At 42.5% G+C, this 20569-nt stretch overlaps 1 protein-coding gene across 1 annotated transcript in view; it reads left to right on the forward strand.

The window, feature by feature from the left end:
• The window catches only part of Alk (ALK receptor tyrosine kinase), a 718836-nt gene that overhangs the window by 200699 nt on the left and 497568 nt on the right, over positions 1-20569 (forward strand). The window contains exon 2 of the mRNA XM_052186316.1: positions 11475-11591. Coding sequence (XP_052042276.1) covers positions 11475-11591 — 117 coding nt within the window. The remainder of the gene's footprint in view (positions 1-11474; positions 11592-20569) is intronic.

Raw genomic sequence — 20569 nt, forward strand, 5'->3', positions numbered from 1 at the left:
CTCGAATGTGACTGATGCACTTCTCAGAGTCTTTGCTGCATGATCCCAGTGGTCACCCTGGTAACTGTCACTTTTAAACTCAAAACAGGTCAAGAGAAGAGCCAATTGTTCTTGAACGGTTTATAGCCTCTTGTCCACATCCCTGGAGACTTCAGGGCTCACAGTGGGTGATTATCCCTATAACTACTCCCTTGCTCCAAAAGAGAAAGGCCTTTTGTTGGTGGACTTGACTTTGCAGGCTGGCCCATCTTTGTGTCACTTTCAGGACATTAATTATTTAGTGCCTGGTAAAGCTCTCTGAGATCACAAGATGAAAGGCCTAGTGGCAGTTCAAAGTCTTTCTTTTGATTATTATTCTAGTCAACATATTTTCAGGGGAGAAAATAGGTTTGAGATCACAGTGGAGTGAATGTCATAAAGAGTGGTGTATAAGCAAGCCACAGAAACAGACCCAGAGCAGGCAGTCCTGCTAATGGAGGCTCTTGGGATGTGGGCACAAGTGTGGGCATGGGACGTATGTGTTACAAATCAGGTCACCTAGAGAGTCATATACTCTCTATTGTTCCTTTGGGTCATTAAACAAGTTAGTTTTCTACACCTACTGAAATCCAGGTTAGGGAGGATTAGTAGTAACCAAGCTTGTCAAGAACAAGAGAAGACATCTCACAGGCAGGTCAGGAGCAACTGGCTTGGACAATGAGGTCATATCTAGTTAAGACAAAATGTTGTGGCATAGGAGACATCTCTAAGTAGAGCAATAAATTTTGAAGAGTGCATGAAGTGCAACAGTCTTCATGATTTGACTTTGGCCATGAATTGTGAATTACCAGAAGCCTACACAGATGTGGTATTTCATCTGATGAAATAGGTCTATGCCCTGATCTGACTTTGCTCCTGACACTGTGCAGCCTTGTGTCTACAAGACACAAAACAACAGCCTCCATGAAAATTTTTCCTAATATTTTTCTATACCCTTATAAGGAAAGGAAGAAAGGAAGGAAAGAAGGAAGAAAGCAAGGAAAAGAAAAATAAAATCCAGCAGGAACAGATCTGAAAGCTAGGATTTATGAATAAAGTTAATGCACTATTGGTCATAAGCATCCAAGGTAGCTGATACCGCATGTTCGAAGAGTAGTCTAAATGACTATTCTTGGGCAGCATTAAGGGTTAAGCAGGCAAGGACCAAGTTCAAGATTTGCTTGGTACAAGATGAATCCTAGATCAACTGTTTTGATGAGGGTCCAGCTGAGGGAGGATGGGGACCTTAAGGAACATGGATTTAGTTGATCATTTAAAAGAGGATTTCCTAGATGGTGACACATACACAGTCCCAGAAAGCAGCCTGGGCTCTGTAACAAGATTCTGTCTTAGAAAAAATAAAAGCAAGAAAAATAAAAGAGAATAGAGTAGAAAAAGAACAATCCTATAGTGAGGCAAAGGTGAGGTATTCTAGGTATATATTAGAGTGGACAAAAGCTTACAGACTAATAACAAGGTTGTAGAACATGTGAAAGGTTGTAAATGGGGAAAGGCATGAAAAAGTTGTCTATTGTTATAATAAGAGATCATGACCAATGTAACTTATAAAGGAAAACCTGTTTTAAAAAATTATTCATTTATTTTATGTATGTGAGTACAGTATAGCTGACTCCAGACACACCAGAAGAGGGCATTGGATCCCATTACAGATGAACCATGTGGTTGCAAAGAATTGAACTTGGGACCTCTGGAAGAGCAGATGGTGCTCTTAGCCAAGGAGACATCTCCCCAGCCCCTGAAGGAAAACCTTTATTGGTACTCACAGTTCAAGGGGGTGAGAGTACAGATCATCATGATGAAGAGTGTGGGAGCAGGCAGGCAGGTCACTTGGGCAGTGTCTGAGAGAGAGGGGGAGGAAGGGAGGGACGGAGAGATGGAGGAAGAGACAGAGAGAGAGACAGACAGAGAGAGAGAGAGAGAGAGAGAGAGAGAGAGAGAGAGAGATTGGGACTTTTTGAACCTTAAAGGTACTCCCAGTGACATAGCTGCTCCACAGCTCCTAATCCTTCCCAAACAGTTCCACCAGCTGGGAACAAGCAACCACATGCATGAGCATAGGTGTGGTCCTTCTCATCCAAACCACCATGAAGGTCAAGGGGTGAGAGCTTCAGGCTTCAGATTTACATGTTTCCGTCATTTGTGCTTATGTGCTTCTGTCCAGGATTCTACTCCTGCTGTATCTCTATCTACCTTTCAGTAGGGATTATTAGGGGTAATTAACTCTCTGAGAGCAAGGGCCACAGTAGTGATTTTTCTTTGTGGCTTGTGGTGTTTTTTTTAATGGTGTGCCTTGAAAGGTGTACCTGCTTTCCCAGGCTGACAGATGTGCTTCACCACTGAATGAACTCCACAGTTATAAACAGGGTCTCGTGGGACATGGGGAAAGGCAAGAAACATGTGTTGGAGCTGACTTTCAATGGTACAGGAGACTATTATGAGAGTAATTTTTGCTTTAGGACTTGCCCTCCTAAGAAAGAGCATACATGTTTCTGGCAGGAAGGAGTGGAAGTAACAGAAAGGTGAGCCGGAGCGAGGGCTGTTTCATCCCATTCACATTCCACCCCTGACACTAATAGCTCTTCTCTGAATGAGCCAGCTGGAAGAACAACGTGAGAGCTCAGAGTATAGAAAGGCAGATATGCAGGAACCAGAGGGGTTGTTAGCAAGAAGCAAGTTCAACCCCCTCTTTTTCCAGCTCAGAAGAGGTGTGGGAAGTCTGTGTCTTTAGGATAAAGAGTACATCTGCCATCTCCCTCTTTTCCTTTCTCTAAAAAAAAAAAAAAAATCTCATCTCTGCATTTTAGACTCAATTCACTGCCTGTTGCAAAACTCCATCATCATGGGTAACGCTTATGGCTGGGAGACTTCACCAAGACTGTTCCTCTCCATGAACAGGTGTGGGCTAGCTCAGTAAATATCAAACCATTTTCCTTACTGCCAGTCCCCACACAAGGCCTGCCCTGTGTTCTTCCTAGAACCCTGCTTGTTCACTACAGTTTGACATCTGGAAGGCTATTTATTTGACCACATTAGGCTTTGTCTTGTGTGACACAAAATCATTGTAAAATAATGCATTATTAAGTGTGTTTTCAAATGAGGGGGCATAACCAGCAAGCTGTCAGTGATTGTTTTATTGTTGGAAGGAAAATAAATAAGGAAAATGTGGACCAGGATGGCACAAGCACTCCAATAGTGTTTCAAATAGAGGTACTTGTTACATTTATTGATGTGGGTTTATAAAACATGTTTCAGAGGGAACGTAGGGCAGTCCCGCAAATAGCTGACTCACATGCATAGCTTGTTATTACTTCTATTGACACACATATGATTAATCCACTATGTTATACATATTGGCTTAGATTAATGGATACACTGCAGGACACACAAAAATGAATATCTGAAATGCAGACATAACTTAATGGCAGAAATTTGGGTATTCAAGATAGTTGACAATTGGACAAGTCAACAGTTAGTGAATAATGGAAGAGTGCTCTGGGAAAGCACTTTAACTTTTAGACATTGTATTTATCCATAAAAGATCTCCTCCATATTGGAAAGGGACTTGTACTCTACAATGGAGATAGAATCATAAGACATTAAGACATAAGGGGCTGGGGAGATAGCTCCAGTTGGAAAGTGCTACACTAGCCTAGGGGACCTGAGTTTAAACATCTTTTTTAGTGCTAGGTGTGGTGATATATCTCTGTAACACTAGCTGTGTGGTGTTGCTAGCCAGATAGTCTAACAAATTGGGGGAATTTAAGGTTCAATGAAGGGACCCTGTCTCAAGTAAAAGGCAACAGAAGATGCTTGCAATATCCTTGGCCTCCAGACATACATGTGCTTGAGCACACATGGTTGTGCACATACACTCATCTACCCTCACACACAGAGTGGCATAGTCAGTATTTAAATAGTGTGTCACCCTCATATGTTGTCTCATTTTGCCCCTACTAAAATCTGGGAGATTTTAGAACATTTCCTATTCTTATTATCATTTTCAGAAAATTGGTATTCCTGCAAGTATGTCCTGAGTCTGAAGTTAAGTAACTAATCTAAAAAGTTTCTTTTTGTTTGTTTGTTTTGTTTTTGGAGTCAGGGTTTCTCTGGGTAGCCCTGGCTGTCCTGGAACTCACTCTGTAGACCAGGCTGGCCTCAAACTCAGAAATCTGCCTGCCTCTGCCTTTCAACTGCTGGGTTTAAAGGTGTGTGCCACCACTGCCCTGCATCTAAACAGTTTCAAAGTTACTAATATTCTTAGGGGACTTTCTTTCATTCATTTGACAAGTATTTGTTGAGTGCCTACTATGTGCCTAGTCTGCTAACAGTAATGACAAGTTCCAGAAGTATATAAAAAACAAGTCAATATATATATATATATATATATATATATATATACACACACATGACATGGGTATAGAAGACATAATAGAAGATGGGATGAGGAGGGAAGGCATGGTTTATGAGTGTTGGATCCTCAGAGTGACAGGGAACCTTTTTCTAAGGAGACACAAGGGTAGACAACTATACAGAAGGGAAAAAAAGGAGTGGCCACATGTTTTTGAGGTGAACTTAGAGAATGGTCCATGCAGAGCCCTAGGATGAGAGTGCCCCCGATGAATTTGAAGAACAGCAAGGCATCCTATAAGACTGAGCTCACAAGGAAGGGAAAATGGTTAAAAATGAAATCAGAGCACGAACTACGGGTCAGATCATATGGAGTCCTTTGAAGCTAGGCAATAGGAAGAAACGTCCGGGGTGGATTGTCAATCTAACTGATGTGTGAAGGACAGATTGCAGGGAAACCTGCTGGGTTGCCATAGACAGCAGTAGTCAGGCTGAGAGGTGATGTGGAGAAAGCATACAGTTCAAGTGGAGCCATCAAGAATTGTGGATGAATTGACAGGAAGTGTGAGACTGCTTTTGGCCCAAGTAGCTGAGCATTAGCACTTGACTAAGAATCTGAAATCAGGTTTAAGTAAAAGGTATAAAGAGTTTGGGTTTGCCCCTGTTACCTCTGAAACGCCTATCAGGCAAGAAAATGGACTGACAATAAAACAGGTCTGATGTAGACCAGCAGATATATTCTGCTTTTTCGATGAGTGACTGAGCATGGAGATATAAATCTAGTAGCATTGGCATAGAGATGGTATTTAAATCTGTGCAACTATAGGAGATTTTCCAGGGAGTGAGTTTAGATGGAAAGAATACTCATGCTTCTCAACACTTACAAAGTCACAAAAGGGAAGGCAAATATCCCACAGAATTTTTTAAGCTTATTTTCAAACTGGGCAAAGAGAAATTTACTAAGTAGTTCTCTAAGGACAAAAAAAAAAAATCTTGAGTTTTTGAAGGTGCTAATGTTCATGTGAATAAATGTATGGATCTAGACCGCTGTGAGTTTCTTTAAAATCATTCTCTATTGATCAGCCAAGAGTTCTCAGTTAGGTCCTGGTATTCCTTGAACTTCTTGGTCATTGGTCACTGTCAGTTGGTCAGAACCACTGTGACACAGCTATAAGATTTCCCAGACAAGGGCTGGCAAGAAGTAGAGACTTTTCCTGTTTAGGGTGAGCCATCTGCCAAAGAGTGAGCAGGACCTACCATCAATGTTAGAAGCAACCAGGGCTATGTGGGCAACTGTGCTATGGGATGTTCAAGAAGTAGGGAGGTTTCAGCTGGGTCAAACACTGTGCAGAGGGTTTGTAAGATCAAAATTAAGGTTGGCAGTGAGCAGAGACAACACTGTCTTGCTTTTTACCATATTCTAGGGAAGGAAGCAGGGAGAATGGAGCGACAAATGCATGAAGAAATTTGGCTTTAGAGGAAAGCCGCCATGCTGTTAGTAGCTGAAGAAGAGTCTAAAGATGGTTCACGCTTTTCGTGGTTGAGATCAGCCTGGTGTTTTGTGAAGGGCTTAAATCACTGATGCTGGATCCAGGAAACCCATTGCAACAGCTGACTTCTTGACAATAATATTAGCACCCCAAGGAGGGGCTGATACTACTGAAGAGGATAAACAGTGGCTCCTTCAAATGAGGGTGATGGTAGTGCACCCAGGTTCTAATTTCTTCAGTCTCCTCAGTGAACCAGGAAACAAGGCTGTTGACTGAAGAGTGAAAGAGAGGGTTTGAAAATCTAAAGCTGGAAATTGCCATGCTAGAATGATTTGGGTTGGCCTGGGAATCAAGTGGGATTTCTAAGCAGTCCTGGACATTTCTGGTGGTGGTGCATTTAAAGTAAGATTTATCAGCTTCATTGTGTACTCTCTTTCCCTCCTCCTCAGCACCACATCCAGCTACTTCAGAACTACTGTGAAGGAGCAAGAGGCAAAGCCATTAAGATGGCAAGCACCACGCCGACTATAGAGAGCCAGAGCCAGAACCTAAGCTAAGGACAGCATGGAGGGAGTGGGCAGAAAAGGAGAGCAGTGCAAGAGCTTGGCATCTTTACAATGCCTCGGGTCCCTGCAGAGCCTAAGGCAGAGTCAAGGAATCATTAGAAGGGTGACATCGTCTAGTATTCAGTCAACAAACCTCAGTCCAGGGCGTGCTTCTTTCCATTTGCTTCCCTAGGCCACCAGTGCTGCTCACTTGGGTACCAGGATGCTCATCTCATGCCCACCTTCCTGTCTTTGCTGTCCACTTTGTTCCCTGGAGTCCAAGACTCATCCTGTTTTAGACAGTGGCTTAATTCACATCTTCCCAACCATAAACCTTTGTTTAATGTATGCCGCCAAGGCCCTGTCCACACCACAGCTTCACATTTCTACAGTAGAAGCCCAAAGAAAAACCAGCCTACCTCCATCTTAAGTTTACAGTAAAGACAAACTAAATTCATTCTTGTTTTTGAGTGAATTTCTGCTTCCCAAGGACTGGGCTATGTCCCACATATAATCTGAACTACAAATGGCTCTGTATTGACTGTTTCAGAAAATAGTAACCATGACTTTGTTTCAAAAACTTGTTATGACCATCTTGCAGCCCTTTGTTTTAAAAGGTTATGACTACTTTGTTGTTCTGCTCCTGTAATCCCACCCAGTTGCCTCACAAATTCCCCATTTAGAAACCCTCAACCCCTGAGCTGTAAAAACCCAACCTTGCCCATGTCCAATGCTGATATCTTGAACCCAGCCTTAGGAGGAGGCAGGCCATGTACATGAATTTTTTAAAGCCATGCTTTAATTAATTGCATATATTAATTAGATGTTTGCTTTAATTAATTTGCCCATGATGATTTGGATCTCCTTAAACCTTTGGGATTAACACCCATCCTCACACCCCACTTCTCTTCATTAGGTGGCTTGCTTTTTATTGCATAGTTTTTCTTTATGCCCAAAAGCTCCTTTCCCACCAAGAACAAAGACAGGAAGGTGTAGAGACTCTGAAGGGAGTATGTAGCCCCTTTACTCTGTCCTGTGCAGTGAGGGCACTTTAAGCCTGTGTGTTCTTTTTTTGTTTGTTTGTTCGTTTTTGGTTTTTTTGGTTTTGTTTTTTTGGGGGTTTTTGTTTGTTTGTTTTCGAGACAGGGTTTCTCTGTGTAGCCCTGGCTGTCCTGGAACTCACTCTGTAAACCAGGCTGGCCTCGAACTCAGAATTCCACCTGCCTCTGCTCCCAAGTGCTGGGATTAAAGGTATGCACCACCACCACTGAAGCATGTGTGTTCTAAGGTGATGCATATTCAATGAGCTATGATTAACATTTACTCCTGTCCCAATGACTTTGGCAAGCAAGTTCATTGTGTAGGTTTTGTTCTCCTTGGTAGTCACCTTGTCAGGCATGCATGCATGCGGGGAGTGGGGAGTCCTTTGCTGACTTCTCATTGGCTATCCCACTAGCTTCATCTGGCTAATCACTATGCTCACCTCTTCCTGGGACCTTCTTCTATGCAGTGGTTCTTGGCCTTCCTAACACCCTTTAATACAGATCCTCATGTTGTGGTGACCCCCAACCACAAAATTAATTTTGTTGTTACTTCATAACTGTAATTTTGCCAGCATTGTGAACCATGATGTAAATATTTGTGTTTTCTGGTGGCCTTAGGTGACCCCTTTGAAAGTATTCTTTGATGCAAACCCAAATCGGTTGTGGGTTACAGGTTGAGAGCTATTGTTCTAGGGGCTTCTATGGGCCCAGGGTTCTTGGGAGTTTCTGTAAGGGTAGTATAAAACTTTCTATTGTCTTTCTAGTACCCAACACTGAGGATGTCCAACAGTGTGTTGGCACTGTGGTACTACACCAATAAGTGACCCTCTGTCTGTAGAGACAACCTATAGTGCTCTCCTTGTCTCCTTGTTGGGTCATGACTCATCATTCAGAGACTTTCATTTTGAATGCTTTCAGATATGTGTTTTAACCTGGATAAACCAGGTTATATTACCTGGATCTCTTCTATGTTAAAAAAAAAGTCATCTGCCATTCTTTGCCCACTCAGAGTCATTAGTGATTCCTGAAGTCTACCCATTCCCCTTGATCCTTCTCATCCAGCGAAAAGTAAATACCACTCCCAAAAGGTTATGAAAAATGATATCATTTGAAAACATGGCTTAGTCTTGGTGTTACTTCAAGACTGATCAAAATGTGACCTAAGCTGATGACTTGGAAAAAGTATACAGACAGTTTTTTTCATACTCATTTACCACCAAGGCTTGGTTGTCATCTTCTCGGACCCTTTGCACAGTGGCCTTGATTGGTAGTAACCTCTGATCTTGAACACAACTTATGGAGTCCTGGCAGGCATCATAGAGAACCAATGTCTACTTGCCAACAGTTTGTGGGGACCCCTGTGGAGTGGCCACATGAGTTTGGGCATTAGCATCAGGCTGACCTGGCCAGTTGACACTTTGTTGCCCTGCCCTCTGTCTGAGTCTTCAATAAAGGTGTCTCACCTCATTATGCCTCAGTCTACTTAGCTTTAAACTGAGGAGACAAGTCACAGGTTACTGTAAGAAGTAAATGAAATCCTATATTTAAAATATTTAGTAGTACCTAGAGCACATCTCCTTAATCCATATTATTATTTTTAATTCTATTTTGTGTGTGTGTGTGTGTGTGTGTGCTTCTCTGCATGTGTGTATGGGTACATGTGTAAGTGTTGAAGATGCATATGGAGCCCAGAGAACAGCCACTCTATTCCTCAGTAGCTGTCTACCTTGTTTTTCAAAACAGGAAGCTCAATAGTATGCATCTTACTGAGCAGGTGAGGCTCCTGGGAGCCATCCGTCTCTGTCTCTTCAGTGTCAGGATTAAACACATATGCTACTGGCTGGGAGTAGTAGCTTATCCCTTAAATCCCAGATATAGAAGGGAGTTGCTGGTAGATTTCTTTAAATTTGAGGCCAGCCTGGTCTACATTGCAAGTACCAGTCCAAGCAGGGCTGCATAGCAAAAACTTTATCTCAAAACAAAAGCCAAACCAAACAAACCAAAGAAAGCAAGCAAAAACCAAAACAAGCAAAGCATCTCTTTATCTATCTATCTATCTACCTACCTACCTATCTATCTATCTATCTATCTATCTATCTATCTATCTATCTATCTATCTATCTATCTATCATTTATCTATCTATCTATGGATATGGATATATTGGTATATTGGTTCCTGAGATTGCACTCAGGCCCTTATCCTTGTGTAGCAAGTACTTTATTATTGAATGAGCTATCTTCACAGCCTGATTTATTGATTTTTCCGTCTTGGAGATACTCTTGCTATGTCACCTGTGCTGGCCCCAAGTTCCTAGCCTCCTGCCTTAGGATCCCAAGTGCTAGTGTTACAGAGTATGTCGTCACATATTATTGATTTCTAAAATATCTCACCCTAACCAAGAAAACTCATGTAGCCTTGAGTTCCTGGGTCTGAATCTCACTGTCTCTCTCTCTCTCTCTCTCTAAGGCAGCATAGATGAAATAGATGCTCCCTAGAGCTTGCTTGCATAACTTCTGTGCCCTTAGCATGCACTTTCTGAGGCATTTTGTAGAAATGCTACAGGAAGATGTAGCTCCAAATTCACTTCTAATTTCTAGAGACCAGATGTGAAAGGAGAGTAAAGATTTCTTTCCTGGGCCCTCAAGAGTCAATGCCTCTCCTTCAGACATGTGGAGCAGGACGAGGATCACTTCTTACCAGTTAGAGCTGGAGGAGCATGGGGCCTGTTGTCAGCTTTTCCCAGGTGCCTACAGAAAAAGGGAAGAGATGTAGCAGCATCAGAAAACTGCTATGGGCACCCTAGCCAGACGTTCAAAGCACATGGTGTGGGATCGATTCTGAAAGGAAGACAGAGGACGGTCATCGCATTCAGACCACCACACATGCCCGGCCCTCTGTTGACTGAGCAATCCTCCCAATCTGAGTTTTTGTTTGTGTCTCCTTGCTTTTGGAGATAGTCTGTAGTCCTGAACTGCTGTTGCTCCAGAAGGTGTCTAAGAGGCTGCAAGGCAGAAGCAAGGAAAGCACTTTGGCCTCCTGTGGCTGTGGATGAAGGGATCCTCCCCTTCATCCTGCTGTGACATTCCTATAGCAGGACTAAAGGATGGAGCAGGGGTTTGCACCAAGGAAACTGCAGAAGAAATCCTGGCTTCCTTCTTTCCCCTTCCCTCCCCCAGCCTCACCACACAGTCCATAGCTGATGAACAGCTAATTCGCATACCCTTCCTTCTTTAACAGATAAAAAGCTTTGCCCACCATAAAACCTTAGCGAATAGTGATAGATCTGGGGATTTTCAGGGAAGAGCGGGGTATGAACATGCAGAGTGCACTCATTTGCTTTGTAGATAGATAATAATGGCTTTTCACTACAAAACCCACGTGAAGTTCTGGTAAATAAAGAACTAATGCCATTTTGCTCTTTTCTCTCAGCCTCCTTTTTTTTTTTCACTCATGCAAATCAGAAACATTTGTCCTCTCTGGCTCTGTAGCCTCTTGGATATGGGAAGCCCATAATGTAGCTCTCCTCCTCCCTGAAAATAACATAATTGTCAAGTACTCGTAACTTCTGAGTGCAATTTCAACCCTCTCATTGATAAGGCAATAACCCAAGCAAACAACATCGGATGAAGTTACAAGCCTGAGTGTAGGGGCAGAGGCATTATTTGAATGAGATGAATCGAAGTTCTCTGTAAAGTTGCACAAATTCTTACCAGCAGAATAGACTTTGGATAGAGCTATTAGACTGAGCCATTAAGCTGCCTGGCTTCTAGTTCATCTTCCAGAGAGCCTCAGCACGGACCTGCTCGCTGCACTGAGACTTCTCAGACATGGCTCCTCTTGATAGAAAATGTACATCATAGGCCTGAGATCCACTCGGCCCTCTTGCTCATCTTCCTGTTAAGTATCCAGAAAGCTGTTTATGAACGTCCATCTTGGGTGGTATTGAGTGACAGCTCAAATGCCCATCCTAAGCACAAGAATTGATGTTCTCTCCTTTGTTTGTGTCCAGGTCACAGTTCCTTGGAGTCATCCTCAGAAATGCCTTCTCCTCCTGGTAACTTCTTGTGGAATCTGACCTGGACAATGAAAGACTCCTTCCCTTTCCTTTCTCACCGCAGTCGATACGGTAAGTGTATATTTGACAATTATCTGTGACACACCTTCACTGTCATTTAATTGAGAAAGATGAGTCTCAATTTGTGATCACTAGCATTCCAGAAATCCCTCGGTCCCCTATAGCAAAACACATATTACTATAACCTCTAACCTGCAATGGTGCTCAAGTACACAAGACCATTCCAGCTAAGATGTTTTTTGTTGCATTGTGAATCCTGGAGAAAGCTAAGGGCTTTCTGGCTCACACCTCCTATCCTCCAAGCCTTCCTGGCCTGTTCCCTTCACCATTCATTAGATGTGGTGTTTGTATGTATTTGATTGATGTTTTTTGGATTTAAAGCTCTTACCTTCAGCATTTCTATATACCATAATCTCCAAGAGAGGGTTGTTATTAGGGAGGGCAGAGGTCTTCCAGGACCCCTTCAATGACTCCATTATATTTGGAGAACTTCTGTTCTCAAACAGGTTGTCTGACATAATCTCTGCTCATTTGATTGCACAACAGCCTCAGAGGTCAAGAGAGCTGGTTCAATTCCGGTTTGTATAGATGCAGAAACTAAGTTTAATAGTATCTTGATTAGGCCCACTAGTTATAAAGTTGCTATTGTTTTTGTAGAGTTCTGTTTCCCCAGGAGACCACAGCTCCACTTGTGAGCTGCTGGCCTGTGAATCCTCTGGAAGTTCTATTGACAAGGTATATAATTATTCATTCTTGGTGCTCAGCCTGAAAGTTCACAGTAGCAGGGGCTCGGCTGTTGGAACATCTGGCTTAGGAGAGAGTTGAGACTTTTCCAGGGAGCACCTTCATTTCTTCATCTTTGGAGGAGGGGGGATCCCCTTGAGGACAGATACAATGCTGTGTTCACTTCCCATCTTCTTCCTTCCCTGGAAGACACTGCTAAAGGCTTATGTATGATGAATGAAAGCAGAAGGCTTCCTGATATAGAATTCTCTCATCAGACCTAATTCAATTAAGTATTTATGAACCCAGTGCAGTGCTGAGTTCTAGATGCCCTTCTGGGCATATTTACCTATTCCTGCTTCTCAGTCTCTGCCCTTGGGCTTAACCTATTTAAAGTACACCTAACAGAGATGTTCCACTTGCTGCAGAAAAGCTTCAGTCAGAAGCCTGCCATCCCTCATTTATTACACACTTAGTTTTGGTTTGGATTAAAGGCACCTTTCATTTCAAATTGAAAGAAAGAAGTGCATAAAACCCCCTTAAGCAGTTTAGGCTTCTACTCTGAGCTGAGATGCTATTTGCCACTCCTGAGTATCTCCAAAGGGAGAGAAGGCTCAGAGGTTCTTGGGAGATTCCAGATGAGAATTACTTCTTGATTTTACTTAAACCAGACACGGAATAGCATCTTATGATAAGACAAAGTATCTGTAAATAATCAGAAACTTGTCTTTTGTGTGGTTAGTGCTTTGTCACCAGATGTGTTGTACAACTAGTCTTCAGATAACATGTGGAGTTCTCTCTCAAAGTCATTGACTATCTCTAGAGGACAACTTTTTTTTTAAATTTTTTTTATTCGATATAATTTATTTACATTTCAAATGATTTCCCCTTTTCTAGCCCCCCACTCCCCGAAAGTCCCGTAAGCCTCCTTCTCTTCCCCTGTCCTCCCACCCACCCCTTCCCACTCCCCTGTTCTGGTATTGCCCTATATTGCTTCACTGAGTCTTTCCAGAACCAGGGGCCACTCCTCCTTTCTTCTTGTACCTCATTTGATGTGTGGATTATGTTTTGAGTATTCCAGTTTTCTAGGTTAATATCCACTTATTAGTGAGTGCATACCATGATTCACCTTTTAAGTCTGGGTTACCTCACTTAGTATGATGTTCTCTAGCTCCATCCATTTGCCTAAGAATTTCATGAATTCATTGTTTCTAATGGCTGAATAGTACTCCATTGTGTAGATATACCACATTTTTTGCATAGAGGACAACTTTTACACAGTGTAGAATGTCTAAAAGTCTATCTCGTGTGTCACAGACAGCAACTATTGGTTCCCTAGAGAGGACATTGACAGAAGTTGCTGAAAGGCAGAAAGCCTTTGAAGCTTAGTAAGACCCAACTTACCCACCACTTGAACTAGGTAAATTCATTTCCTCTCCTTGAGCCTCACCTGCCTTATCAGTAAATTGGAAGACTGGAATAACTGGGGCAAAAAAATAGATCAAGCTCTCTCCAACTTCCCTCATGGCTCAGAAGCTCATGATTCCTATTCTTTGTTGATCAGTTAGTACCTAAGTGCTGGACCACAGTGTCAGTGTCAGCATCAGTTCTGTCTAAAGTATTGGCTCATATCAGAAGGCTTCACCTTGATGAAGTACAGTAATACTTTCAAAGACTTTCTCTCTTCTTGCCATATTTAGTTCTGGGGGAACAGTGGAGACTGCATGATCACCATCAACACCTCCATTTCTGTGTCCACATTGGTGTATCTGCCCATGGCTATGTCCACGCTGGATGCTAGACCTGATGCAAACTCAAGGATGAATAACGCTAGGTCCTGGCTTCTCAGAGGACATAGGCTAGATAAAGAATCCTGCAGGCAGCTGCGCCCATTGCCACTGAGTGATACTGAGGACTCTCCCTGAGACCCAGCATAAAGTAAGCTAATGGCAGATTTAGGGCCAGACTCCTAGCTCCTAAGAGTGTTTTGTGTGGCTCAGCCTACACATCTATGAATCAAAAAGGCCAGCAGGCTCATGGGTAATAAATCCATACCTTTCACCTGCCAGGAAAGACATTTTAAGAAATGTTAACAACTTCATTAATTTTAAGTCCTCAAACAAGGGCAGAGAAATTTAACTGGTAAATTGCTGCCTGAAGGGGGTAGTTCTTCAGATTTGGAGACATCATGGAGTCTTAGCCAGCCTCTTGTGGAACTTCACAATTGGTTGATTGGCTGAAGCACCACCCTGGTAGGACAGGTGGCAGTGGTGAAAGCAACATCAACAACCCAACCATGGACGCATGATTGACAGCCACAGGCCAATCCTCTCAGGCAAGCTGTCCACTCTGAATGGAGAGTGGCTTTCTTCTTGCCAGTGTTTTATGAGAAGAGACGAAGTAGAAAGAGGCTAATAAGATTTACTCACCCCCAGCCTGTAATTATCTGCTTGAGGAAAAAGTTTGACCTACCTTTTTGAAAGCTCCCAATATTTCTTCTAATTTATGTCGGGACCTTTTATGTTGTATAAAATATATTCTCTTCAGTGCCATTCAGTATCAGATTCCAGCTCTCTCTGGCCTCTGTCTTGAATGGCGATAGCCAGATAATTTCATCGTGGGGAGCTGAGAGCTACACATCCCTCTCCAAGACTTTGAAAGTGGGACAAGGCTTTAAAAGGGGGCATATGAAGAAAGCTCCCCTCCTTATTTCCTTTTCATCATTGGCTCTTATACCTATGAACTTAGCTATAGGCTTGGCTGAAGGATTGGGCTCTGAGTAGGCACCCAGATACAAATGTCCTCCATTAGGTCCTGCTGGATGCTGCAAGAATATAGCTGCTGAGGGTGCAAAATGGAGTCTGATCTCCTTGGGTTCTAGAACCATAGAAACAGATGATATGCTTCCTAACTTTAATTCTCATGTTTCCCCACTCTGGACTTGAGGAATCAGATTACTATTTTGTTATCATTTTGTAGGCATGTTTATGTGTATCTATGTGTTTATGTGCACAAGTGTATGTGTGTTTCAGAGGACAACCCTGGGTGTTGTACTTGTGAAAACTGTCTACCTCCTTTAAGATAGGCTCTCTCATTGGTCTGGAGCTCTAGAGTTGTACTAGGCTGCTTGGCCAGTGTGTGCCAATCAATCACCCTCTTGTCTCCACATCCCTAACACTGGCATTATGTGCATGATCTGTATCATGCTAGCATTTTCTTTGGGTCTTCATGCTTGCAAAGCAAGAGTCTTATGGACTGAACAGCCCCTGGATCAATATTTTGAACAGAATAACTAGAGATTGTTCCAGAGATGACCAAGACAAAGGGTATTTCCAATCATTTTTTTTACATGTGGTACTTTACAAAACCCTCTCTCATGCATTTTCTCATTTAAGTGGTATTATTAAATTATGGTGGATGGAAATTATTTTATATTCCATGTTTACAGAAATGTCAACAGAAGGTGAGAGTTGCCTGGGCTATTTCAAGTTGACAATCAGAGCTAACCATCATAAGATTCAAGACAAAATGCCTAATTATTTCTGTGTTTTACTTGAGAATATCTTGGACTTGGCTGGCACATGGGCCTCACACACATCTAGAGCTAGAGCCTGAAAGCAGGGGATGCTGAAGTAATATGGGCTCAAGGCAAAGGCCCTGTGTCTAATCAGAAAAGGCAGAGGAAATGTCAAAGCTGGACCTCAGATGCAGGACTCAAGAGCCAGGAGTACATGGGCAGGCTAAGGAGGCTTTAGGGCTATTGGCTGAAACCAGGGTGTGCTTCTGGCTATTTTTGAGCCTGCAAGGACTAAACAGGGCCAGAGAAATGGTTCCATGGTTAGTAATACTTGTTGCTCTTACAGAGGACCAGGGTTCTCTACCCAGCACCCATAGTGGGGAATCACAACTATCACTTGACTCCAGTTCCAGGGGATCCAACACCCCCTTTTTGGCCTCTCTGTGGGCATCAGGCACACACAAGGCACATATACACACATGCAGAGGAAAAGCCCATACACTTAAAATTGAGCTTGGCTGCTGGGTCATGGCTATGAGCAATGGGTGGATGCGGTGGATGTTAACATCTTCCTTCCTGTCAGGACAGTCTCTGTTCTTTTTTGCTTTCTCTAAGCTAAAGGGAAAGATATTAGTAAGGCTCCTAAGCTATAGCACAGGTGAATTCAAACTCAGAGTCACTTACTTCTTGCTGAGTAGTGTTCTATCACATCACAAAGTTATTTCAAAGATGAACCATAGACAAAATTCACTCGTCCTAAATGACCCAAATGTTGGGGCTGAATAATCAGGCTGATGTTTAAAACCTTGGCTATTTGTAGAACAAACATATGATGTCTCTGAACTGAGACCATAACAAGCACACTCAACAATTCACCTCCCAGGAACATGTGGTTAAAGATCTTTAGCACTATAAATAATCTCATATATTTAAATACTTTTCCCATTTTAGACAGTGGGCCGTATTATAGGGTTTATTGTGTTATCCCAAAAAGATATGTTCAAGTCCTAAAGCTTCAATACCTTTGAATGAGACTTTATTTGAACATAGTATCTTTGCAGCTATGATCAAGTTAAAATAAGGATATGAGGGATTCCTTGGGCCCAGATACCATGTGAGGGTAGAAACCACAGACACAAGATAATACACTGAGCAAACATCCTGTGACTAAGAATTCAGAGAGTGGGGCCATGACTTGTATGCTTTGGAGTATAGGCATATGTTTTTCAAAGCCTACTTTAATAAGGGTTCAACTTCCCTTCTAGCCTACCACCCGCCAGAGGTAAAGGAGAAGAAGAAAGATTATGAGGATGTGGGTGAAGTAGATCTGTTTAGAAATAGTTCTTTGGGAGCAATTCCAATCTTTGTTGTTATCAGTCCAGTCCACCAGTGAACTCCACGCATGAACCAGCAGCTACAATCCAGTCCACTTTGGCAAACATCACAAACAAATCAAATCAGCAACTGCAGTTCAATCCAGAAGAAACTGCAAGGCTTGTCAACTGGCATGAGTCCAAAGGAGTAGCAAAAGCCATGGGAACCTCACTAGAAGATTTTTGGCAAGGTTCTGTCTATGACGCCACCACAAGTGAAGCTCAGCAACACAATGTAAGGCAAACAATTGCATGTGTGTCTTCAGGAAAGAATAGTGAGTCAGAGCAAAGTGAATACACACTCAAGCTTCCATGGGGTCATATTTATATTCTTTCTAAATATCATGTGTCCTTTCACGTGTTTGCTATAGAAAAATATCCTTTCACCCATGTCTGCTTCAGCAAAACATTCTTTCATGTCTATGCCTTAGCAAAACAGTCGTTCACCCGTGTGCTCCAGCAAAACATCATTTGACATAAGTAACTTTCCAAAGAAACCAGAAGTTTCTACTTCAGTGGAACACCAAGTATTATGGCAATAATAGTAGCTAAAATAAAGGTATGGATCAAAGTCTCCTCCAGAGCTTTAGAGGCAACATGGCCCTGACAACTTGCTCCAGGACCATGGGGGAATAACATTTTCTTATTTTAAGGAGTCTAGTTTGTTAAACTTTGTGATGGCACCCCTAAAAATTAAATACAAACCCTCATCCATCCATCCACCCACTCAAATCCACAACTTTGATTCTAGCAAAATGAAACGTTCCTTCAGACATCTGAGAATACAGAAGACTTTGTTAGGATTCGAATCAAAGTTCTATTGAAACTTTGACTTCTTTTGGGACCAGAGGGCTCTATCTAATTTAAGAGCTGGTGTTTTTGGAGAGAAAAATTAGACTTTTTAATTACTTTCCCTGCTGCTACCACCACCGTTCAACCTGTTAATGTATCAGTTTCTTTGATTGAAAAGACTGGGTAAATTAAATCTATCTCTCAAAAAATATTAACCTAACATAGAATCAAAAATGGATAACAAAAGGGTCCTTCCGCTCCCCTGTGGGAGTTACTTTGGAGCTCTAGCAGGAAGTCAGTTTGATCACATTTCTGGAATCACATATTTAATATGACTGCCCACAGCCAGCCATTCTTGCCTCCAGGAGACCGGCGTCACTGAAAGTCAGCCCCCAGACTCCCCCATGGACTATTGTCAAGGCTGAAAGCTTCCTTCCTTAGTGACTCCTCTGCCCTGTCCAGGAGAGCCTTTTGTGTTTCTCTCTCATTCCTGTTCCACTGAGCTGAGAAATCAAGTTATTGCCTAGTGCTTGCATCTGTATTTTTATCTGCAAGATGGCAAGCAAAAGGCTTCTGGATGCATTCACCAAAACCTCTGAGTCCCAGAGGGAACAATAATGCTAGCAGCCAAACAAGACCCAAGAACATGGACCATCTGTCACCTCAAGGCCATGACTTGCTGGGAGCCAATGGAATCAATCCAAAAATTCAATAGAAAGCAGCTGGCTTAGAAGAAGTATGTTTAAAATGCCCCTCTTAGTCATATGTCATTAAAATGAAGATGCATAAAGGCAATGAATAAATATGAATGAACATTTTATGTTAGAGGTGCATCGAGCAAAGGAGAGGCAGAAAGGGGAAATGGATGAATAAAAGAAAAGAGAATAATTGACTAACTGGAATAAATAAGATAAAAGTGGGTCCTGAGAAATCCACTGAAAAATACTTGTTACAGACAGAGAAGAAGATGGGGGAGAGAGAAGAAATCACTATGGCTCACTGATTGTCACATATTCCTTGTCCTGCTAGCATGGTTTCAGCTGCCATTCCTGGACATGAATCTCCTAATATTCATTCCAATCTCGATCTTTCTCTCAAGGAGTTTTGGACTCCAGAACAATGAAGAGACCCATGATGAGGTCATTCTGGGTATGGAGAACTCAGCTGTAAATCATATCCAAGACCAGATTCATCTCTGTTATAGACAAGTATACCAGAGAGATAGGGAGTATAGATGAACCAGCAAGAGGAAGCATAGACAAGGCCGGGAAATACCTGCTTCTGAGTGTGCTAAGGATTTAGACTTGAGCATCTCTGTGACAGTACAGATAGAGGGTGTGGTGGTTTGAATAAAGATGGTACCCATAGACTCATATATTTGAATGCTTAGTCACTGGAGACTTGTACTATTTAAGGGGATTAGAAGGATTAAGAGGCATGGCCTTGTTATAGAAAGTGTATTACTGAGGGTGGGCTTTGAACTTTCAAAAGCCCATGACAAGCCCAGTATATCTCTGCCTATGGATCATGATGTAGCTCTCCACTGCTGCTCCAGCACCTGCCTGCTTACTGCCCTGTTCCCTGCCATGATGATAATGGACTAAACCTCTGAAACTGTAAGCAAGTCTCTGTTAAATGCTTTCTTCTAGAAGAACTGCCTTGGTCATGGTGTCTCTTTACAACAATAGAACAGTAACTAAGACAGGGGTGTATCAGGGAGATTCTGGTCACAGCTTGATTATTGGGGTACCAAATTGAATGGTTGAGTTGAGAGATGCCATTAACTAAAAAGAAGAGAAGCATTTAGTAGTAAGAGGGTGTGGCCAAGGCATCAATAGAGAGGGAGCAGATGGTGAGGCCCATGCTGGACGAGTTGCATTTGAAGTAAGCTCAGGACATCCAGGAGGAAATGGCCAGTGGAAAGTTAGGAAGTCTTTTTTCCCCTCTTCTCAAGCTATAAGAATTACATTCTGCAGGCACGAGTGAGGAGCAGAGTTTTATTTTGACAGCTTTGGGCCACCTGAGCTATAGTATACAGATCATTTCTAACCAACCTAGAAAGGTAAGCACCCAAAGCATATGCAGAAAAATGACTGATGTACATGAGAGACAGCCATCTTAAAATGAAATATTTTGTCAGGAGTGACCTCAGATGCAAAACCACACATCAGAAGAGGCCTCTCCTGTGTAGAACTTTTGCCAGTCCATTTAGAAAGATGACTAGAATAATTTCATCAGTGGGAAATTCATAGGAATTGTGAGCCATCGGGGCCCACAGCTGTCTGACTGAATAGCTTCATCTTTCAGATGAAGGGGGAGGACCCAGAGGTGACTGTTTTACCCACAGGACAGTGCCAAAGTGGAGAGTGAAACCTAGGCTGTCTCTTTGAAAAGCCTGCACCTCACCTCTCTCTACAGCAGGGGCACGCACGGCTATAGCTCTTTTGTTGTCTGCATTCACACAGAATTCCTCATGGATCCACTCCAGCAATCGCTTTACCCATCTCATTATCTGGACAACGTGGGTGTCTGTCAGCCCAGAAGATTTGTGTTACTCCAAGACCTACTACAGTGTGCAACAGTAGCTTCCTTCTGTAACTGAGCTTCTTGCCAGGCTTAATGTA

This window comes from Apodemus sylvaticus, chromosome 6 (assembly GCF_947179515.1).
Source record: "Apodemus sylvaticus chromosome 6, mApoSyl1.1, whole genome shotgun sequence".
NCBI lineage: Eukaryota > Metazoa > Chordata > Mammalia > Rodentia > Muridae > Apodemus > Apodemus sylvaticus.